The sequence below is a fragment of the Erpetoichthys calabaricus genome, chromosome 11 (assembly GCF_900747795.2).
Source record: "Erpetoichthys calabaricus chromosome 11, fErpCal1.3, whole genome shotgun sequence".
Taxonomy (NCBI): domain Eukaryota; kingdom Metazoa; phylum Chordata; class Cladistia; order Polypteriformes; family Polypteridae; genus Erpetoichthys; species Erpetoichthys calabaricus.
Genome location: NC_041404.2, coordinates 364,888 through 385,734, shown reverse-complemented (window position 1 = coordinate 385,734; position 20,847 = coordinate 364,888). Strand labels below are relative to the sequence as shown.

General features: G+C 38.2%; 1 protein-coding gene across 2 annotated transcripts in view; it reads right to left on the bottom strand.

The window, feature by feature from the left end:
- Positions 1-13,801: 13,801 nt before the first annotated feature.
- Positions 13,802-20,847, bottom strand: part of g3bp1 (GTPase activating protein (SH3 domain) binding protein 1) — a 67,402-nt gene continuing 60,356 nt past the window's right edge. For both annotated transcript variants that reach the window (XM_028812630.2, XM_028812629.2), the window contains exons 10-12: positions 19,621-19,746; positions 17,882-17,991; positions 13,802-14,688 (exon numbers count right to left, since the gene is read on the bottom strand). In XM_028812630.2, coding sequence (XP_028668463.1) covers positions 14,458-14,688; positions 17,882-17,991; positions 19,621-19,746 — 467 coding nt within the window. In that variant the 3' untranslated portion in view covers positions 13,802-14,457. The remainder of the gene's footprint in view (positions 14,689-17,881; positions 17,992-19,620; positions 19,747-20,847) is intronic.

Here is a 20,847-nt window from a genome sequence, read left to right as displayed (position 1 = left end):
GGTGCTGGCCCACATGATGCAGACCAAGACTTATTGTATGCACATACTGTAAAAGGGCACATGGTCAACTTCTTCTCCATTCAAGGGCAAACAGAAATTGTGTTAAAGGTTTGTGTCATATCCAAATCCTTCATTGTAAATACCTTAGTCAGACCCAAAATTGTGCAACTTGCCAGATGTTCCCATGCTTGACACTTTCCATTTATTTTCTTCACCCAGTTTTTCAAATACAAAGTCAAAGGAAGAATTTTGAACCAGCTTACAATTTCCTCAGATACACAATGGATGATAATTAGGGTTGTGGCTCTCTCTGCATCTAAAGAGGTCCTCAAAATGTCGTTTTGGTGTTCAACACACCACATCAGTATCTCAAGTCTTCAGTCACCTTCATGTATGAAGTCTTGTACTGTTGAACGGATACATCAGTACAACTGCAAGATGTTTCACAAACAAAAGGGCACAGTTTGATCTGTCAAACTCCTTTGGTTAGCCAATAGCTAGGTTGTGGTAATATCCCAAGTATAGACAGCAGTGGAATTCAATCAATATTCAATAGTCACAGTGGATAACTTGATTCTGAATTATTATTCTTTCATTTACAATATACAGTATTGTGGAAAAGTCTTGTGCATCATAGATGCCTTAGATGTTATCACAAAAACCAGACACAACAGCCATAAAAAAGGTTTGGGGCAGCCACCCGTATAATATTCCCTGGCTGCAAAAAGGTAAATTTATAGCACTGATGTACTCAGAACGGAGTCCAAAACAGAACAGATGTGGTTAGCAGAATATGGCGGCTTTAAAGGCCAGAAAGGGAAGTGAAGTCATTAAGGGCAGAAGCGGAATTGTCCTGTTCCATCGGCTCTACACTGGAAGTGACGTCATCAGGGCCAGGCTTAATTTCCCAAGAACGGTCTGCAGGAAAAGCAAGATAAAAGGTCAGTGAACTCCGTCACCTCCTGGTCTGGCGTGGAATTACTCTCTTTTTAGACCCTTTAGCTGCCTCCCATGCGCACATGTGTCACAATATTTATGTTTTGTCTTCTTCATTAGTGTACAAGTAGAAAAGAACAAACTTCAGATTTCCAATCATTATTTTCCGAAGATTTAAATGTTATAAAATGTTTTTGTATTTCATTAAAGAAAGTAACACTTAAGCCATACACCACAATTCATATAATAACTTGGTTACTTTGTGTTTATACGGTCTTGTGCATGTTTAACAAAAGATAGCAAACGGTCGCTAATCATCAATGACATAATAAGATGATCAATTCCTTCTACTTTACTTCCAGTTTCAGTTATTCAGTTTGGTTCCCCACATTTAAAGGTGATGGTGTCAAAGGTGAAAGTTTAACTTTCCTCTCATTAATTCTTACATCCTTGGCAAGAGGGAGAATAGCAACAAGTTAAGTCATCTTGCATCAACAAGGTCTCCCACAAATAGACATTTCCAAGCAGACAGGAGTTTTGAAATGCACAGTCCAGGCTCTTCTGAAGAAGCACGAGGAAATAGGCAAGTTTGAGGACCAGAAATTTAGCACTGAGTGCTGGAAAACAAATGCAGCTGATTAGTGATACAACAAACTGACACCCCTTAGAAATTGGGAGAAGTCCTGCATTGCTCTCAGTGCTGAACTTACAGAAACTGTTAGAACCTAAGTACATCTCTTTACAGTCCAGAGATATCTAATCAGAAGTGGTCTTCATGGAAAAGGTTCTGCTAAAAAGCCATTCCTTCAAGTTGGAAACAAAGCCAAAACACAAAAAAAAAAACACAGACTGGGATGCTGAATGATTGCTGCCTATGCTTTGGATTGATGTGTCAAAAGTTTAAATTTTTGTCTCAAACAAGATGCAATTTACTCAAAGAAAAGCTGGAGAGCACAACATTGATGAGTGTCTGCAATCACTACCAGTGCACGACAGAGGTTACCTTGAGGTTTGGGGTTGCATTTCTTCAAATAGAGCTGGTGATCATGTCAGAATTAATGAAATTATTGATACTGAGAAGTACAAGCAGATTGTTATCCATCAAGCAATACAATCAGGAAGGAGCCTGATCGGTTCTAACTTCATTCTGTAATGACTCCAAACACACAGCCAAGGTTGTAAAGAACTATCTTCAGCAAAAAGAAGAAAAAGGAGCTCCACAACAGATGGTGTGGTCTCCACAGAGCTCTGATCTCAGCATTATCAAGGCCACCTGGAGAAACAAGTGAGACAGCCTAAGTGTGCAGAAGAACTGAGGCAAGTTCTCCAAGATGCTTACAACTCATGTTCTTAAAAAAATGCAATTGAACAAGGAAAGGCATGAGAGGTAAGCAGTTTGACGTGAGATTCTCCTGTTTGGTATTCTTGCTATTTTGATCATTGTCACTGCATCATCCAGGTCTTATAATTTATCACTTTTCAGCAGAAGGGAAGGAAATGAACCCTGGCCAAGCCGAAGAAAAACAGAGTTATGGCATTCAGGGCATTTACAGGTTTACTCATACTTAGCTGTCCTCCTCTGCTATTATCTGCACTTGAATATCCAAGTGGGTTAGTTCAAATATTAATTGGGATTTGCTTTTGCATACGTACAGTATTTACATCTTTTTAATTGTTTATTGTCTTCATGGTGTTGTACACAGTATTCAGTTAAGGGGTGGAGTGTTTGGGAAGGTATTCTGCAGCTAGGCGCTTGTAATTATCACTGAAAAGTTGTCTTGCGTTTCTCTATGTAATACAAATTGCTTTGATTAAGTGACACTATGACTGGATTTGTTTGTGTGTGGGTCAAAGTAAGGGATATGGGCTGTATGACCTAAACATAAATAAAGTGTTTGACTTAATAAGTCGATTGCACAATCTGTACTGTGAGCTGGGGGCTTGTTACACATATTTATGGAGATTCCAGTCTTAATTCTATTGATCAAAGCAAAATCATAAAAAGCACCTCTGTTAGTTAGTTAGTAGAAAAATTACTCAACTAGTCCTAATTCTCTTTCTGATTTCCTTTTAGAGTTTAATTTTGCCCTTTTCATATTTTGATGATCAATGCTTTGCTTTTGACCTTTCTTGTTTTAATGGTTTGCTTTGTTGAGGTCTGCAAATATTCTTAATCATCTCCCATTCAAAAACCTCACAATAATTCAGGGCTGCCACATCTCATGCTTAACATGTATATATTATTGTTAAGCTCATCTATAATTGAGGTGGCCTTGGTTGCAATTTCAATTGTTTTGGCTTTATTGTTGGCTGTCAACACAAAAAATATGACTTCACTCTCTCAGTTTCCTTTCTGTGTGGCAGAGTTCTGAAGGTCATGCTCAGACTTTTTATTTTCTACACTTCGCCATCACCTTAAAGAAATGCAGTCTGATTCCAGATATGATGCTGTACTTTTCAATTCAATCTAGGGATTTTGATTTCGATACAAATAAATCTTCCTTGTATGCAAAGAGTATTTAAAACAGTACTAATGTTAATAACTGATCCAGCATACTCTCCAGATGTCTCTCAATATATTCAGTTGATTCGAAGCAGCCTGCTAATTTTGGCATGATATCCTTAGTCCAAGGTAGTGGCTTTTGTTTAAAAACAGAATGCGGAAGAACAGAATCATCTTCATACTTACCGAAGTGATAACATACCAAGGAGCACCACACACTTTGGATTAATTGTAGAAGTGTAGCATGCTATTTCCTGTGGTTGTATTGAACGCACTTTTGTAGAAATTACAACAGTTGAGGTCTATCACTAGGGACAAGGGACCCACAGGATGCATGTTTTCAACTTTACAGTGGAGCACAGTAGTTAAAAACAATGAGTCAGACTGCACAAATAAGTCACTTAACCTGCTTGTGGTGCAGTAAGAAACAAGTGCTTTGTAACTGTGAACGTGTAAAGTGCTCTTTTATAATGATCACAAATGGGAAGGCAGTATGTACTTCAAAATAAACATTTTTGTTGAACATTGTAGCTGTGTATACACCACCATTATAATGACAGAGGCAAATTCCTATAACTGATATTTAACCAAAAGCAGCTAACTGGAAATTTAGGTTTAGAACAGGCTTTTCAGTTTGTGCAACAAAGACTGTAGATCATATATTGTAAACCTTGTTATTATTAGCTGTGTGAATCATTATTATAATAATATAAATATTTAAATAAATATTAAATATTTAGTTTTAGTAAATTTTGTGTGAAGCACATGACAGAATTCATAAAGATGATGCATTCATGTGCTTTGGGACAGACAGGAAATATGAGTTTCTATTGTGAATTCCTGCTACAATAAGGCTAAGGCTTGTTTAAAGTTCAAAGTGTCCTGTGTCACACATGTTCGAATAGGAGGAAGCTGAGTGGACCAAAAGATGGTAATTCCATGCCAGGCCAGGGGGTGGCGGGGTGCGCCAAATTTTCTTCTGTTTCCTCTGCAGACCAGATACGGAAAAAACTGCCTAATTTCTCTTCAAAGATGTCACTTCCGGTTCTGGCGCCTCGAAAGATGTCACTTTTGGTTCCATTGCCATCTTGAAACATCACTTCCGGGACCTGGTCTATAAAGACACCATTTTGCCTTGACAAATCAGTTCAGACTGAGAACTCGAACTGTGCACTTCAGTGCGACAACTAAAACCTTTTGCTGCCAGGTACAATATATGGGTGGCTGCCCCAAACCTTTCCGTGTGTCTGAGGCGGATTTATTTTACACTTGATATGTAGAGAGGGAAAAAATGTAAGTTCCACTAATCAAAGTGAATTAAAACAAATATTCCTTATATTTAAAGATTTACTTACAAGAATTTAAAAATATAACAAGAAAAACCGAGGCAGAAACAAAAATGAGCAAAAATAGGTTTAGACTAAAATGCAAACATATAAGAAAACAAATCCCATAAATCACAAGCCAGAAAACAGTGCCTTTAAATGAGAGCAGGGGATAAAATCCAGAAGCCAAAATAAAGAAGCACTGATGAAACTGTTGATCCCTTTTTTGCTTTGGTTTAAATACTGCTGGGGCCGATACTCCAGCTACCAAATTAGGTGGCCCTGCCTCTTGAGGTACCACAAACAGTAGGCAGGGCAGTTAACAAAAACCCCTATGCATATTCTTAAGTAGTGTTGATTGATGAAGTTCACCATTGCATGATTTCACAGTGAATATGCTGTGTTCACCAGTGTACTTGTTTGGTAAAGAATGTTCCAGAAATTTGCAATGTCGCCAGCTTAGATGAACATTTTTCCCAACACCCCACTAGGTTTTGCAAGGTCAGACTGATATAACAGAGCAGTAGAAGCCATGCACAGAACTTTTACACATGCATACTGTAAGATTGTTGATCAATCTGTGAGTTCACAACCTGATCAGGGCAGATTTGCACCCCACATGAGTTAAAGCATAATAAAACTTGCAGTGTTTTAATTTGAGAAATACATTAGGTAACTATAATGAAAATATTATGAGTACTGCCATTGGATATATATCACTGGCTGCACAGGACAACATGGGTAATTATGCATGCATAATTAGCCATGTGCCACAGCTATGAGTCATAACAAACCTTAAAAGCAGTCCTCTTCTTCCCCCACCTTGAGTCAGAAAACACAGGAGACTCTGTGAAATAATAATAATAATCATAATAATTAAAGATTCATTACTGTTTACAAGGCATTCCATTTTATTAATGGAAGACAAAAGTGCAAATATCTGCACAGATAGACCAGAAACAAAAAGACATTGCAGCTACTCCTGCAATATACAGCTGGGAAAATAAGTATTGAACGTGTCAACATTTTTCTCAGTAAATACAGGGCGAGTCAAAATTATGTTAACATTTGAATGGCGGAAACAATTTATTCACAAAACATACTTCATATGTGCAAGGTGATTTACAGGAATGTCTAAACCTGATCGCCATCATGTTCAACACATGTACCATATGTGGCACATAAATTGTCCACAAAAATTGTATATACAGTAAGTATATACATAGCAGTACCATTAGTGTTAACAAAATTTTGAGTCACCCTGTATATTTCTAATGGGGCTATTGACATGAAATTTTCACCAGTAACTACCCAAGTAGCCCACACATACCAAGAAATCAAAACAAATAAGTCCATAAATTATGTTACGTGTAATAAAGTGTAATAACAGGGAATAAGTTTGAACACGCTTACTGAAATGTAATATTTAGTTAATATTAATGTTAATATTTAGTAGAAAAGCTTTTGTTGGTAATGACAGCTTCAAGATGCTTCCTGTATGGAGAAACTAGTCGCATGCATTGCTCAGGTGTGATTTTGGCCCATTCTTCCACACAAACTGTCTTGAAATCTTATTGGTTCTGGAGGTGTCTTCTATGAACTCTGATTTTCAGTTCTTCATAGATTTTCAATTGGATTCAAGTTGGGTGATTGACTGGGCCATTCTAGCAGCTTTATTTTCTTTCTCTGAAACCAATTGAGGGTTTCCTTGGTTGTGTGTTTGGGATCATTGTCTTGCTAAAATGTGCATCCTCATTTCATTTTTAGCATCCTGGTACTGTAGATGGCAGCAGATTCTTATCAAGAATGTCCTGGTACATTTCTCCATTCATCCTTCCTTTAATTATATGAAGTCTGCCAGTATTTTGGGGTGATGTGCAGTGTCATTTCTCCTCCAAACATGGTGTGTGCAATGACATCCATAGAGTTCAATTTTGGTCTCATCTGACCAGACTATACTCTCCCATTATTTCATTGGCTTGTCCAATTGTTGTGCAGCAAACTTTAAATGAGCTTCAACATGCCTTTTCTTCAGCCGTGGAGTCTTGCGTGGTGAGTGTGCATAGAGGCCATGGCGATTGAGTACATTACTTACTGTTGTCTTTGAGACAAATGTACCTGCTAATTCCAGGTCTTTCTGAAGCTCTCCGCGAGTAGTCTTTGGCTCTTGGACAACTCTGATTATTATTCTTTTGACTCCTCTGTCAGGAATCTTGCAAGGAGCACCTGGTCGTGGCCGGTTTATGGTGAAATGATGTTCTTTCCACTTCTGAATTATGGCACAACAGTGCTCACTGGAACATTCAGAAGTTTAGAAATGAGTCTGTAAACAATGCCATCAGTATGTTTTGCAACAATAAGGCTGCGAAGGTCTTGAGAGAGCTCTTTGCTTTTACCCATCATGAGATGCTTCTTGTGTGACACCTTGGTAATGACAAACCTTTTTATAGGCCATCAATTAGAATTAAACCAACTGATAATTTGTACTGATGGGCGACAGGATTGCTTTCTAAATACTGTCAGATTTCAGCTGGTTTCTTGGCTTTCCATGCCTTTTTGCACCTCATTTTCCATCACTTATTCAATACTTTTTCCCTGTGTCATTCCACTATATTACACAACTTAATTTATGGACTTTTTTGTTTTTGATTTCTTTGTATGTGTGGACTGAGTTGTTACTGACATCTAGTGAAAATTTCATGTCAATAGCCCCATTACAAATATACAGTGCATCCGGAAAGTATTCACAGCGCATCACTTTTTCCACATTTTGTTATGTTACAGCCTTATTCCAAAATGGATTAAATTCATTTTTTTCCTCAGAATTCTACACATAACACCCCATAATGACAACGTGAAAAAAGTTTACTTGAGGTTCTTGCAAATTCATTAAAAATAAAAAAAAACTGAGAAATCAAATGTACATAAGTATTCACAGCCTTTGCTCAATACTTTGTCGATGCACCTTTGGCAGCAATTCCAGCCTCAAGTCTTTTTTGAATATGATGCCACAAGCTTGGCACACCTATCCTTGGCCAGTTTCGCCCATTCCTCTTTGCAGCACTTCTCAAGCTACATCAGGTTGGATGGGAAGCGTCGGTGCACAGCCATTTTAAGATCTCTCCAGAAATGTTCAATCGGATACAAGTCTGGGCTCTGACTGGGCCACTCAAAGACATTCACAGAGTTGTCCTGAAGCCTTTGATATCTTGGCTGTGTGCTTAGGGTCGTTGTCCTGCTGAGAGATGAACCATCGCCCCAGTCTGAGGTCAAGAGCGCTCTGGAGCAAGTTTTCATCCAGGATGTCTCTGTACATTGCTGCAGTCATCTTTCCCTTTATCCTGACTAGTCTCCCAGTCCCTGCCGCTGAAAAACATCCCCACAGCATGATGCGGCCACCACCATGCTTCACTGTAGGGATGGTATTGGCCTGGTGATGAGCGGTGCCAGGTTTCCTCCAAACGTGACACCTGGCATTCACACCAAAGAGTTCAATCTTTGTCTCATCAGACCAGAGAATTTTCTTTCTCATGGTCTGGGAGTCCTTCAGGTGCCTTTTGGCAAACTCCAGGCGGGCTGCCATGTGCCTTTTACTAAGGAGTGGCTTCCGTCTGGCCACTCTACCATACAGGCCTGATTGGTGGATTGCTGCAGAGATGGTTGTCCTTCTGGAAGGTTCTCCTCTCTCCACAGAGGACCTCTGGAGCTCTGACAGAGTGACCATTGGGTTCTTGGTCACCTCCCTGACTAAGGCCCTTCTCCCCCAAACACTCAGTTTAGATGGCCGGCCAGCTCTAGGAACAGTCCTGGTGGTTTCGAACTTCTTCCACTTACAGATGATGGAGACCACTCTGCTCATTGGGACCTTCACAGCAGCAGAAATTTTTCTGTAACCTTCCCCAGATTTGTGCCTTGAGACAATTCCTTTGACTTCATGCTTGGTTTGTGCTCTGACATGAACTGTCAACTGTATAGACAGGTGTGTGCCTTTCCAAATCATGTCCAATCAACTGAATTTACCACAGGTGGACTCCAATTAAGCTGCAGAAACATCTCAAGGATGATCAGGGGAAACAGGATGCACCTGAGCTCAATTTTGAGCTTCATGGCAAAGGCTGTGAATACTTATGTAAATGTGCTTTCTCAATTTTTTTATTTTTAATAAATTTGCAAAAATCTCAAGTAAACTTTTTTCACGTTGTCATTATGGGGTGTTGTGTGAAGAATTCTGAGGAAAAAAATAAATTTAATCCATTTTGGAATAAGGCTGTAACATAACAAAATGTGGAAAAAGTGATGCGCTGTGAATACTTTCCGGATGCACTGTATTTACTGAGAAAAACGTCACGTTCAACACGCTGTATACTGTACAAATATATGTGTGTGTGTATATATATTGTGAGAGCTAGCCCGAACACCATCAGAGAGACACCAGCACTACTAAAAAACACACATTTATTTAACACAATGTCCCCAACACAGTCCCGCACAGCACACAGTGCTCCCGCACCACTTACCCCAAATCACAGGCCTTCTAACATCTGCGGGCCGCTTTTCTTCTTCACGCTGGAGCTTCGTCCTCCTCCAGCACCCGACTCTCGCTTCCCGACTGTGGGAAGGCGGCCCCTTTTATAATCACCCAGATGTGCTCCAGGTGCTCGCTGATGTCATTCCAGCGGCACTTCCTGGTGTGGCAGAAGTGCCACATGAGCACCCGGAAGCACTCCGGGTGTCCCTGGAAGGTTCTCCATCCACCTTCCCAGGTGTGGCGGAAGTGCAGATCTCCCGGGCTCTATGAGGCTCGGGGCACGCTGTGGCGGTGGCCACGGGCCCCAATGGGTTTGAGCCTCCATGCTCCATCCCTATGGTCCCCACACTATCCAGGCGGTTGCCCCCTCGTGGCCCAGGGGACATATAGACTGCCTCCCGGTCCTTCCAGGCTGGGTCTGACCCCCAGCCTCCTGCCACAATATACACACACACATACATGCACACATATGTATACATACACACATAGAGGGGTGGGCAAAAGTATGTTTACAGTTGTTCATATGGAAAAAGACATGCAGGTTAAGATTGCTACATTCAACCACACTTTAATAGTAAGACAACAACAAATAACACAAATAAATACATTAATAAATAACAGTACAACAATAAACTCTTCTTTACATACTCACATATACCAGAATGTGATGAAGCCAGGGAAAATGGACTCGGGTGGAGCTTCCCCAAGACGTCTGAGGTAGCAGCAGAGTGTACCTGAATAGTTTAAATATGTTGTGCCTACTATAGTTCATCTCTCACTCATGCTTGTACAAATGTCTGGAGAGAACAAACCTTCAAGAGACAAAGTGCTTCTCTATAAATAAATACCCAATGTGGGTCCACAGAAACAGAATTATATTTCTGTTTTGCGTTAATTGCTGAAAGTGGCATACAAATGCCATGTACTGAAAAAGTGTCACATAATTACAAAACAAAAAAAAGAAAATGCAAAGCAAGCAGACAGAAATTTTTTAGATATCACAATGATTTGGAGCATGTCCACAATTCACAGTAGTCTATACCCATCCTCTAAAACATTCCCAACACGTCCAACTTATGCTAATCAATTATGTGTCCAAGCTATCCATTAATGTATATCAATATATAAACCAACAGAGAAACTAAATTTATTATCACTCCAAGCTTCAGTCTATTGCCCATATTTAACAAGAGTTTCAGAGTAGAAAAATAGTCTTAACCTACTCAAAAATCTCAGGTGATGCAAATTATTAATGACATTCTATCAATTTTCCCAATTTAGTAAACTACTCCATAATTTCACCAGGATTTATAAGATCTCTTCAGCTGTCCTCACTCAATAGGAGCTGCTAGATGATTGAGGCCAGGGAAAATATTTTGAATACATGAGACAACTATGAACTCTTTTTAAGATATTGATTTGAGAGATGGAATAATATCTGTAATAAACTTGGTTGTCGTGTGATCTCTCCACCCACAAGAAGCAGACAGCCACTGTGAAGACGAAATTAAAATATTGGTAATGTTTCTTTTTTGGCGACACAGAAAAGGCAGGATTGCAATAGTGACGATTTGGGTGTCACAACCAACCAGTTCTCAAATTGTGCACTCAGCATTACACACCCTTATAATGTGCAAGGCAATAATGCACATTTACACAAATTTTCCATGCACTTCATGCGAGGTAATGTTAAAGCATGCTTCTTTCATGTAAACTTGGTTTTTCATAGAATTGTTGACAGCACGCACAAAAACACTATTGCCCCACGTGTGGATGAGCAAGTACAGTATATGTGAATTACAAGCAACACCACACAGGTGGCCATGGATGTATACTATATTGTAACAACTGCCAAGACAGAAAGACCAAGTCACACACCATACCGCAGTAAAGCCAGTCAATGGACACATTTTAAAATTATGATCCACAGTCTTATGTTCAGAAGAATCAAGTTCCAGGTGTTACAACCACCGCAAATACCTTGTCAAGTAACAGACTAGGCATGGGTATTCTGATGCTGTTTGTAAAGTCTGTTCACTCCCCCAATGTTCTAGATCATCTTGCAGTCATGTGCTGTGTCATTATTCACCCAGCCCCCCCAGCGATCCCCCCCCCCCCCCCAAAAAAAATCTTCTAAAACACTTCATTTATCCATAGAGTTGGGAGTCTCCTCATGTTTTCCTGGGCTTGTTAAGTGTAACGAGAATGTTCTAGGGGATTGCGGAATGCAGAGCTTAGCATAGTTGTGACATTTTGCTGCCTATCACCCATCCAGTCCTGCCTACCTTCAGGGTATTATGCGGACTATCACAGTATTTGTTGTAAACAGTCAACAATGGTGTGCAGATTATACCACCTTCTGTTTACCTTCTCCTACTACTTTGATCATTTTAATTACATCTTTGTGATGATACCTTAGCATTAGTATCAGAAAACTAGCAAAACATCATGATGTCCAAGGAAACTTGAGGTGCTATAAAAATTATTAATTCTCAAACATAAAACTGCTACAGCTCACTGAGAGGTGGGTGGTCTAGGACACTATATTCTTTGCTACTTCTCATGTCCTACTCTGGGTTCAGACAAACACTTATCCCAGTCAGACATTTAGTGAAGTTTAAAGGAGCAATTCTAAAACGCTCGAGAAAGACAGGCACATGTCTCCTGTTAGAAGCCATACATCTCCAAAGAACCACCTGACACTGTTGAGATGATCAACCTTAAAGTGCTGGCAGGAATACTTTGGAAATGCATATGCAATGTACATTTTTATGTGCTGAACCGGTGTGTTTTGCAGGAAAATTAATAGTTTAAAAACTAGATCCAAGTGCTCACCAGTAAGATTATCCAGTATAGGTAATGAATATCAGACTTTGACACATACAAACAAAATGCACAGGAAGATTGGTATTTTAATAATACTCCAATGAGAGGAAGGCATCCTGACCATTTCTAGCCAACTACAGGACCTCTCATAGGTTTGGAACCATAGGGGAAACAAAAGGTTTCCCAAACTCCCATCTTTCTTCTTGGCAGCCTCAAGATGTCCACATAACAAAAGAACAAGCCCGGATAACTTTTCCCAGAGGATTTCCAATAACGGGTTCTTTTAGGATACTTTAGTGACTTGGTATCACAAATCTAACAGCTTTATAAAGCTATTCAAAATAGACACATTTGAAGATCTTTAACTTTACAATTTGAGGTGGTTAGGCCCATCACTGTTATCCCAGATTAGAGGTTTACAAAATTACCTACGTACACTATAAGCAAGTTTGGAAGTGGCCTTCACAGTCTTCATGCTTAAAACACCGTTATCCATGTTGGACATATAAAATAGTACATGCATGCCAAGACAACCCAAGTATACTTCTGAGCTGGCATAATTCTGCACAGAAAAGTGGCAACAACTCCTAAAGCAAGAAAACAATGAGTCATGTGTAGAAGTGGGTTTTGTTCAGGTTTGTACATCAAAGCTTTATATTAACATGCATAAACAATAACATTCTCCTGACAATTAGTAAAATGCAACTTGATCAGGTGTGGCCAAATAACTGCATGGAGAAAAATGTAATTGTAACATGGTTTCACTGGTGCATTACGTTGTTTAAGATTGTTAATATACTAGATCTAAATTCGGTTAGAAAATTAAACCAATGCTCCTATTCTTACTGCAAGGAATGATAACAGGAATTTGTACAGGGAACTACCTTGAATAACTGGAGCAAATACAAATATATCTATTATGCAAGTTCAAGCCTGATACACAGGATATGATTAACAAGATAAATTTTGTTATTTAGAAGAAAACATGCATGGTTCTTTACATATAAAATTTACAAATGTTTACGTCTCAGCTTTATAAGCAGAGATTGTTCTACTTACTTTAAAGCTAACACACAAAAACTGTATTGGTTACTGAACCTGGTTTTATGTAGAAATGTTTGAGCTGTGCAGTTTTACACTAACATTGCAAAGTTTGAATGTTTGTGGTAAAAGAAGGTTGATCACAAGTACAGACAGTTAATACCACAGCAGACGTTGTGTGTAAAATTTGGATATTGACGCTAAACAATTTCTGCTACTGCCATAAATGTGTTTTAAACATTTCTAAGTTTTAATAAAGAAATGATCATACATAGACAAAATAAAAGTGAGCTCCTTGATCTTGCCTTTGGGCAGCACAGATTATGTGCCAACCATACCCAGTAGCATAAAAGTTATCAACTGACAAAAACAGAAAAACCAGTTGCATTCTTTTGTACCAACTTAAAGCTAAGATCAGAACAAGATCTTTGTCAGACGCTTAAAATAAATACATTTAATCTTAATACTGATAAAGCAAATCTACACTTTATTTGTACAACTTTGCCAAGATTGGAATGGAGATAAATAGAAGGCACAACGATCTGTTTTTACAATATTAAAAAAAAATAAAAAATAAAAGCAAAGAACACATCTCCCCTAGTAAACCTCAGTACAGTCAGGACATGTTTGTTTTTCTCCCCCCCCCCCCTCAAAATAAATCCAGAATAAAATTTAGCTTGTATACAACTTTAAATACATGATTTTCTTTTAATTTTTTTTTACATTAAAACTCTTGTTGTGCAGTGCAGAACCAACCATTAAAGTTCCAATGGAGTTGAGGGTTGGGTGTATTACAGGAATTGGAAGAATCACTTCTTGCGCCTTCACACCTCAGATTGGAATACCATGATTAGACCCAGGGTCCGATCCAAAAAGGCGTTTATTAGTACAGTGGCTCCTCAAAAGTAAACAATTTAGAAAGTTACATTTTTTTCAGTATGCACAAAAAAAAAAGGAAAAAAAAAAACAAAAAAAAAACCACAAACACGTTCCTTTAAGAAACAGGGAGAGAATGTTAAAACCAGTCTTGATTTTTCAAGTAGCACTTAGTTACACAAAAAAAAAAAAAAAAAAAAATTCCAAACTTGACAAAAAAGGGGGAAAAAAGAAAAAACAACAATTAGGAGACATGGAAAGTGAAATCAATTTCAAAACCAAGTCCAGAATAAACAGGGAGATCACATTCCAAAACCCCAAAGCTGAAATGGGGAGAAAAATTAAGGGGTGTGGGGGATTAACACAAGTACTGGAAGCCAGCATGTGGGCAATTTGAGGCCTGCAAAACTGGTCATAACAGCTTATTGGCGAGAGCCCATGAAACGGTTCTCACTGGCTCCGGTGCCTCGTCCTGAACCAAAACTGGGCTTCTGCGACATTCCACCTCTAGGAGGTGGACCTCGAACACCACCCAATCTGTCACGAGGGCCTCCAGGTCCTCTAGGACGAATATCCCTGCGATCTCCTTCACGCGCAGCACGGGTCTTCTTTTCTTCCACGTTTAGACGCACATCACCTCTGAACTTGATTGGCTATGAATAAAAGCCATAAGTGAATACACCAAAATTAAATAAAACCACCACACATACAAAATGTTTGAAAAATTAAACATCTTTGAAATAATGTTAAACAGTGACTTATTCATGAATATATACAATACCAAAAAAAGATTTAAAGAATGCTATCAATATTCTATCAATAATAAAACAGAGTCAGATGAAAATTTCATATCTAATAAACTCCAATTTTCCTTAAGGTTTTTAAGTAAAAAGCCTTAAATGACTTTTCCAAACGTAATTTAGACTACCAAAGGTTGGGAATGAGACCTAGCCCATTGCCACTTCATTGCCATACATACACATACACACCCATTCTCTGAATTCACCCAACAAGCAAATCAATGGCTAGAAAACTGGAAGCTCTGCACATGCACGGATATGAACCCATGACTCTGCAACTGTGAGGGAGTAGTAGTAAGCACTGAGAACTGTTCTTCATAAAATTCAGCAGTTATTAAACCATAATATAAAGGACAAATGACTGCTCCTCTCCCAGAACTAGCACTACCTGTCTCTGACAGATGACTGGGGGGAAAAAGTCTTTGTCTTCAAGTCTTTATGTTCCTCTCCTTGGGAAGCAGGAGGAACTCATAAGCAAATTTTCTCTTACAACTTAAGAAAACAAATTTTGAATGCATGTGCTTGCATGGTTGGTGTTTCTGAGAAGAGACTTTTGTAAGTCTGAAAGAACTTCTTTGGATAAAATGGACAGTGAATTACCTAACCTCCATTCTTACACCCAAGGTCAAGTGGAGGCCTTGATCTGCTAGGATAAAGGCTCCAATATTACTAAATGTGCAGGCTTGTTTCTACTAATAGTTTTGTGGAAGCAAGGTATCTCGCCAGAGATTTCAACTGATCTTTTAATTGTCTCTCTATTATATATAAAAAAAAAAAAAGTCTTGGGATGAGGCGAGACATTTTCATAGAGATAATTTCACTTCCTGCAAGACGAGCCATTGTGCCAAGAGATGAATTGAAAATGTAATTGAAAATCTAACAGGTCCAAGTGGGGGCGGAAATAAAAGACAAACAGTAGAAGAAGAAAAAAGTGAAGACAAAGTAGAACGTTGCAAAGAAGTTCAAAAACATTAGCGCGATACACACGCAGAGCAGGTTAGAGATTGTGAAAAGTACTAAAATTCGAAAGTGTCAAAAAAAAAAAACGATAGTAAAGATTGAATTAGTGCTAACAAACAAATTATTACTAGGTGTAATAACGGAACAGCGAAGAGAGATAGAATATATGGACATGGGTGATATGACAGAGCTATTACAAGAAACCACAATTCGGTCAGGTTTATATTTATGATCACGGAGAAGCAAACATAGAATCAAAAGAGTTAAATGATCAGACGTAATAGAAATTCTACAGCCAATAATGGATACAAATCCATACATCCAGAATTATCACAATTCACACGAAATTTATCTGAAAAACATGGACAAAGAAGAAGTTTTCTTGCATTTCTATATGAATCCAAAAGATCACGCTCACATATATAAATAAACCAACATGTGACGAATTGTCAGCGATAATAGTTTCGAAAGACGGAGATATCAGAGTGGATATTCATGTTTATCCAAAAGCACAGCATAATTCTTTGTAAGCGGCAGATCCAGGAAATGATTAGTGAGTAGGGCCCGCACGAGGGTTGGCGAGCGAAGTGAGCAGGGGCAGTACTTAACTCAGTATTTTACAGAAGCCCCTCTGGGAACAAATACAGATTTGAGTCTTTGTGGGACTCCTCAGGCTAGATTTACCATGATTTGGGAGGTGTATTCCATTCTTTCTGGCAGATCTTTTAAAACATCACAACAAGCATCTGTAAACTGCCATCTTCAGGTCTCTCAGATGTACTACGACATTCAAGTCGGGGCTTTGGCTGGGCCAGTCAAGGAAAGCCATGGATTTTTCCTTAAGCCACTACATAGTTATCTATGCTTGGGGTCACTGTCGCTCTAAAAGGTGAACTGTCAATGAAGAGATATTCTGTGAAAACGTGGAAGAAAACTTGTTCAAGGACCTTTCAGTATTTGGCCGTATTCATACTTCCCTCAGACCAGTCTGTTTGCCCATGCTGCTGATACTACCATCACCATGATTAACTTTAAAGATGGCATTAGGCAGGTGATGAGCAATGCTTGGGCCTCTCTAGACCTAGATCATGGAGGTCTGCTCAAACACCTACAATTTTCTCTTATCTGACCAGAGAATCTTATGAATATGGGAATTTGACCTCTGTGCCACCTCATATTTATATCCCCAGTGACACAGGAAATCATAGATTTTTGCTTGAAAGTTACTACACTCTGATCAACTTTATATATAAAAAAAAAAAAAGATAGATGGAAAAAATGCTTAATACTTTGTACAAAATAACTGGTTGCCAATAACTGATTTTATTATAAAATAATATCTTGACGAGGGATCTTTTTTTCCCTCTCATAAATACTTATGGTTGGATTTCTCTCATTTTTTCAGTACGAGATTAAGGTAATTCACCAAAAGGTACACTTTCAGAACCCTTTTCACTCATCTTTCCCAGGGTGCCAATAATTGTGGAGGGGAATGTATATACAAGTGTTTGAGTTGACTGGATATAGTTTAGAAGGGCAATTTGTCATAGGTAGAATCAAGTTCTAAACACAAAGATAATCAAACAGGATGCAACTAATCACTTGGAGTGCCATAGCAAAAAGGTCTGAATACTTTCTTTCAATTAGACATTACACTTATGATTTTCAGCAAAATTGCAAACTTTGTGCTTTCACTTTTGGTCAAAAATGGCAAATATATCCATTAAAAATTAAATTTCCAACACAATAGAGTGTGCAGAAAGCAATGGAGTCTGAACACTTTATGAACTGTAATCCATCATGTTTAACTCAAAATTAAAATTCCATGAAAAAAAAAAAATGTATCAAGATAAAAAGTGCAAATTTCAAAAGACATCTGTCAACTCTCTTCGTAATAAATTGGAGTTTCATTTGGCAAAGTTTAAAAGTAACTTAGTTTTCAAAAGTATTGCTGGTGACACTGTACCTTTTTATTTTAGGATTTTAATATATGAAATGTAACACTGCATTGCTGAAGGAAACAATTGTAACATTTTTACATAAGCTATACATCTTACAGCCAAATATGTTCTTCTAGATAACATACCTTATTATTTAGAATTTTCTGCACAGGCTCAGGATCGTCAAATACCACAAAACCAAAATTTGGCAATTTGCCACCACTATTGATTCGTAGTTCTACCACATTACCGAAGCCTGCAAAATAAAACATTTCAAAAATTGTAGGAGTAGAAAAGGCTACTAAAATCTAAAACATCAGCTCTTTCACATGACAGAACACTAACAATAGTCTAGAAATATAAATAAATTTGTTACATGTGAAAATATTTGACAAAGTTCAAACTGAAGGCATATGGCTATAAATTAGTCTCAAGCAACACTAATGAAGAGGTTCTACATAAACTGAATAAGAACCTGGCGATGGAAAATATAATGAGACAACTGAAATACTTTGTACTATTCATGTCTTTCTGTATGTTCAATGTACAATATATTACATTACAGAAGGAAAGAACATCTCAGATCAATAATAAAAGAATGAACAGAAGTTAACAGAACAACTGACAAGCACAGCTACAGATATGCCATGTTATTTGCCAACATCAGTCTCTGAGAAGGCAACAACAGAGAGCCCTTTTATATTTCATTAAACTCTTTTTTTTTTTAAATTTTGATATACCTTTTTAATCCTCAATGGGGAAATTATTTGCAGCTACTTTATAACTTCTAAGGGAGTAAAATTTGCATTCCCTGTTGGGTTTATATCAGTAGAGTGACTTGGCCAGCAAGTTGCTTTGGATAAAAGTCTGCTAAGCAAATAAATGTGTGTGTATATATATTTATTTTTTACTTTCCTTTCTGATGAATTCCTTGGTTAGGCAGACAGTATGTTTTGTTCCATTATCATGCTATATATTATGGACATCTGACTAATGAACTTGGAGACATGTTTGCATTTGAGAAGACAATGTGCTTCTGTAAACTTCTAAACTTATCATGATTATTACCATTTACATCATGAATAAAGACCAATGTTGCATCCTCCATGCTTTACAGATGTGTGGTTAGGATCACTGTATTCCCTCTCTTTCTACACACATTTCCCTTTCCATATCTTATAAATGTTAATCTTTACTAATTCTGTACATAAACATTTGGCAAGAACCTTTTGGCTCATCTTTGTACTTCTTTGCAAATTCCAATCTGGCCTTTTTGTTCATGACGCCTATGAGAGGTGTGCATCTTATATACCGACACCTTCACCACTGCACCCTGTAAATAGTAATTTTCTTTGAATGTTATTTTTGTGTTTTTCGTCACAGCTCTAACAATACTCCTGTCATAAGCAGCTATACAGACTTTTGGGACGACCTGCTCATTTGCAAATTGCTTACATGTCCCACTGGTTTTTGTCCCCCCACCCCCCAATATATCCCATGCTGTTGATTTGGGAATGTCCAATTGTTCACTAAAGGCTCCGATTAGTATTTTCTTTAATTTTTGAGTTTCATTTGGTTTTGCACCTTTTAGTCTTTGGAGTTTGCATTTGTGGTTCTTTTGTTGACATCAAACCCTATACCTTGGAGCTCTCTAGTGTGTTATAATTAAGGGAACAGCATCTCAACAATTATAATAACATCTATTAGAACAGAAAACAATTCTTCATTTTAAATCTGATGCTGCTATGAACCTGATGTGAACATGTTCATTAACAATATCACCATGGTCATTTTGTCAGGCTTATTAAATGTTTCTAGGGATTCAAACTACTACAATGGAAAAAGACTGCATAGAAATCTAGGTTAAGAATCAAGTCATACTGACTTTCAAAGAACTCCTTCAGCTCTGCTTTGTCCACATCATGAGGCAGGTTCCCAACAAACAGCTGATGACTGTCTGGATATCTCACGACCCTGCGAACTTCAGCATCACCCTGTTCACCTTCACGAGCTAATTTTCAAATGGATGGGGAAGAGGGGTTGGTTGGAGAACAGAACAACTTGATTAGTCAAAGGTATCACATAAAATGGAAATTAAGTCTACTGCAACAGAAAGTTATTTAACTCTTGAAACTGCTATGAACCTGACGTAAAGAGGGTTATTGTAGACCTGTGTTAGCAATTTTTTCAGAGACCTGTTTTTGTTTAATGCCTCCTGCAAGTAGTGTTCACTGGAGCTTGAGGAGACAATTATTTCCGAAAATTTGAGGCAAATTGTACAGCTGTCAGAAGTCCAATGAATGATGACTGTACCTCCAGAACAACTTCCACATTGCTATGGAGAGACTGTACTAATTTAATTCAGAAAATCACTCCTGCTTTAAATTAAACCAGGGCACAAAGGGTTATGTGGCAAAACACTACTACTACTACTACTACTACTACTGGAGAATACTATAGACCAGGCATGCGCAACCTTTCCGCTATTGACGGCCGCACTACAGACTTTTTACTTTAATAACGGCTGCACTACAGACTTTTTACTTTAATAACCGCCGCCAGTAAGTCCAAGTAAACTTAATAATGTTTTATGATTTATGTAAAAATTTACAGATTACACATTAAAACAGAGTATGATATATCTGACAATATTCAATTTACTGGTCTACATATGTAAAAAAATGTCTACAAAACGTCATATAGGACAAAAAACCTTTACAGCAATTGTTTCAGGAAGTTTGGAAAACATCGCCATTAATGGCTTCCTTGCTCTTGCATGTTTGCAGACAGACTTGCAAAGTCAGGGGACTCGCTGGAGACCATTAGCCGTATTCCAGACTCTAGATTGCTGTCTACCAATCGGGTTCGGTACTTGTTTTTCAGATATTTCATTCTGGAAAACGCTGCTTCGCACAAATAAGTGCTTCCGAAAAGAACGAGAATGTTCCTGGCCAGTTCTCGTAGTTGTGGGTATTCTACTGCTGATTTCCACGTATCCAGCAGGTCGCTTTCTTCCGTAAACTTTTTCACAAGAGTCCCTAGGCCTCGATGAATATATAAAGGGCAACATTTTGGTCAACATACCGACCCGGCTAAGGAAGGTTCTGCGGTG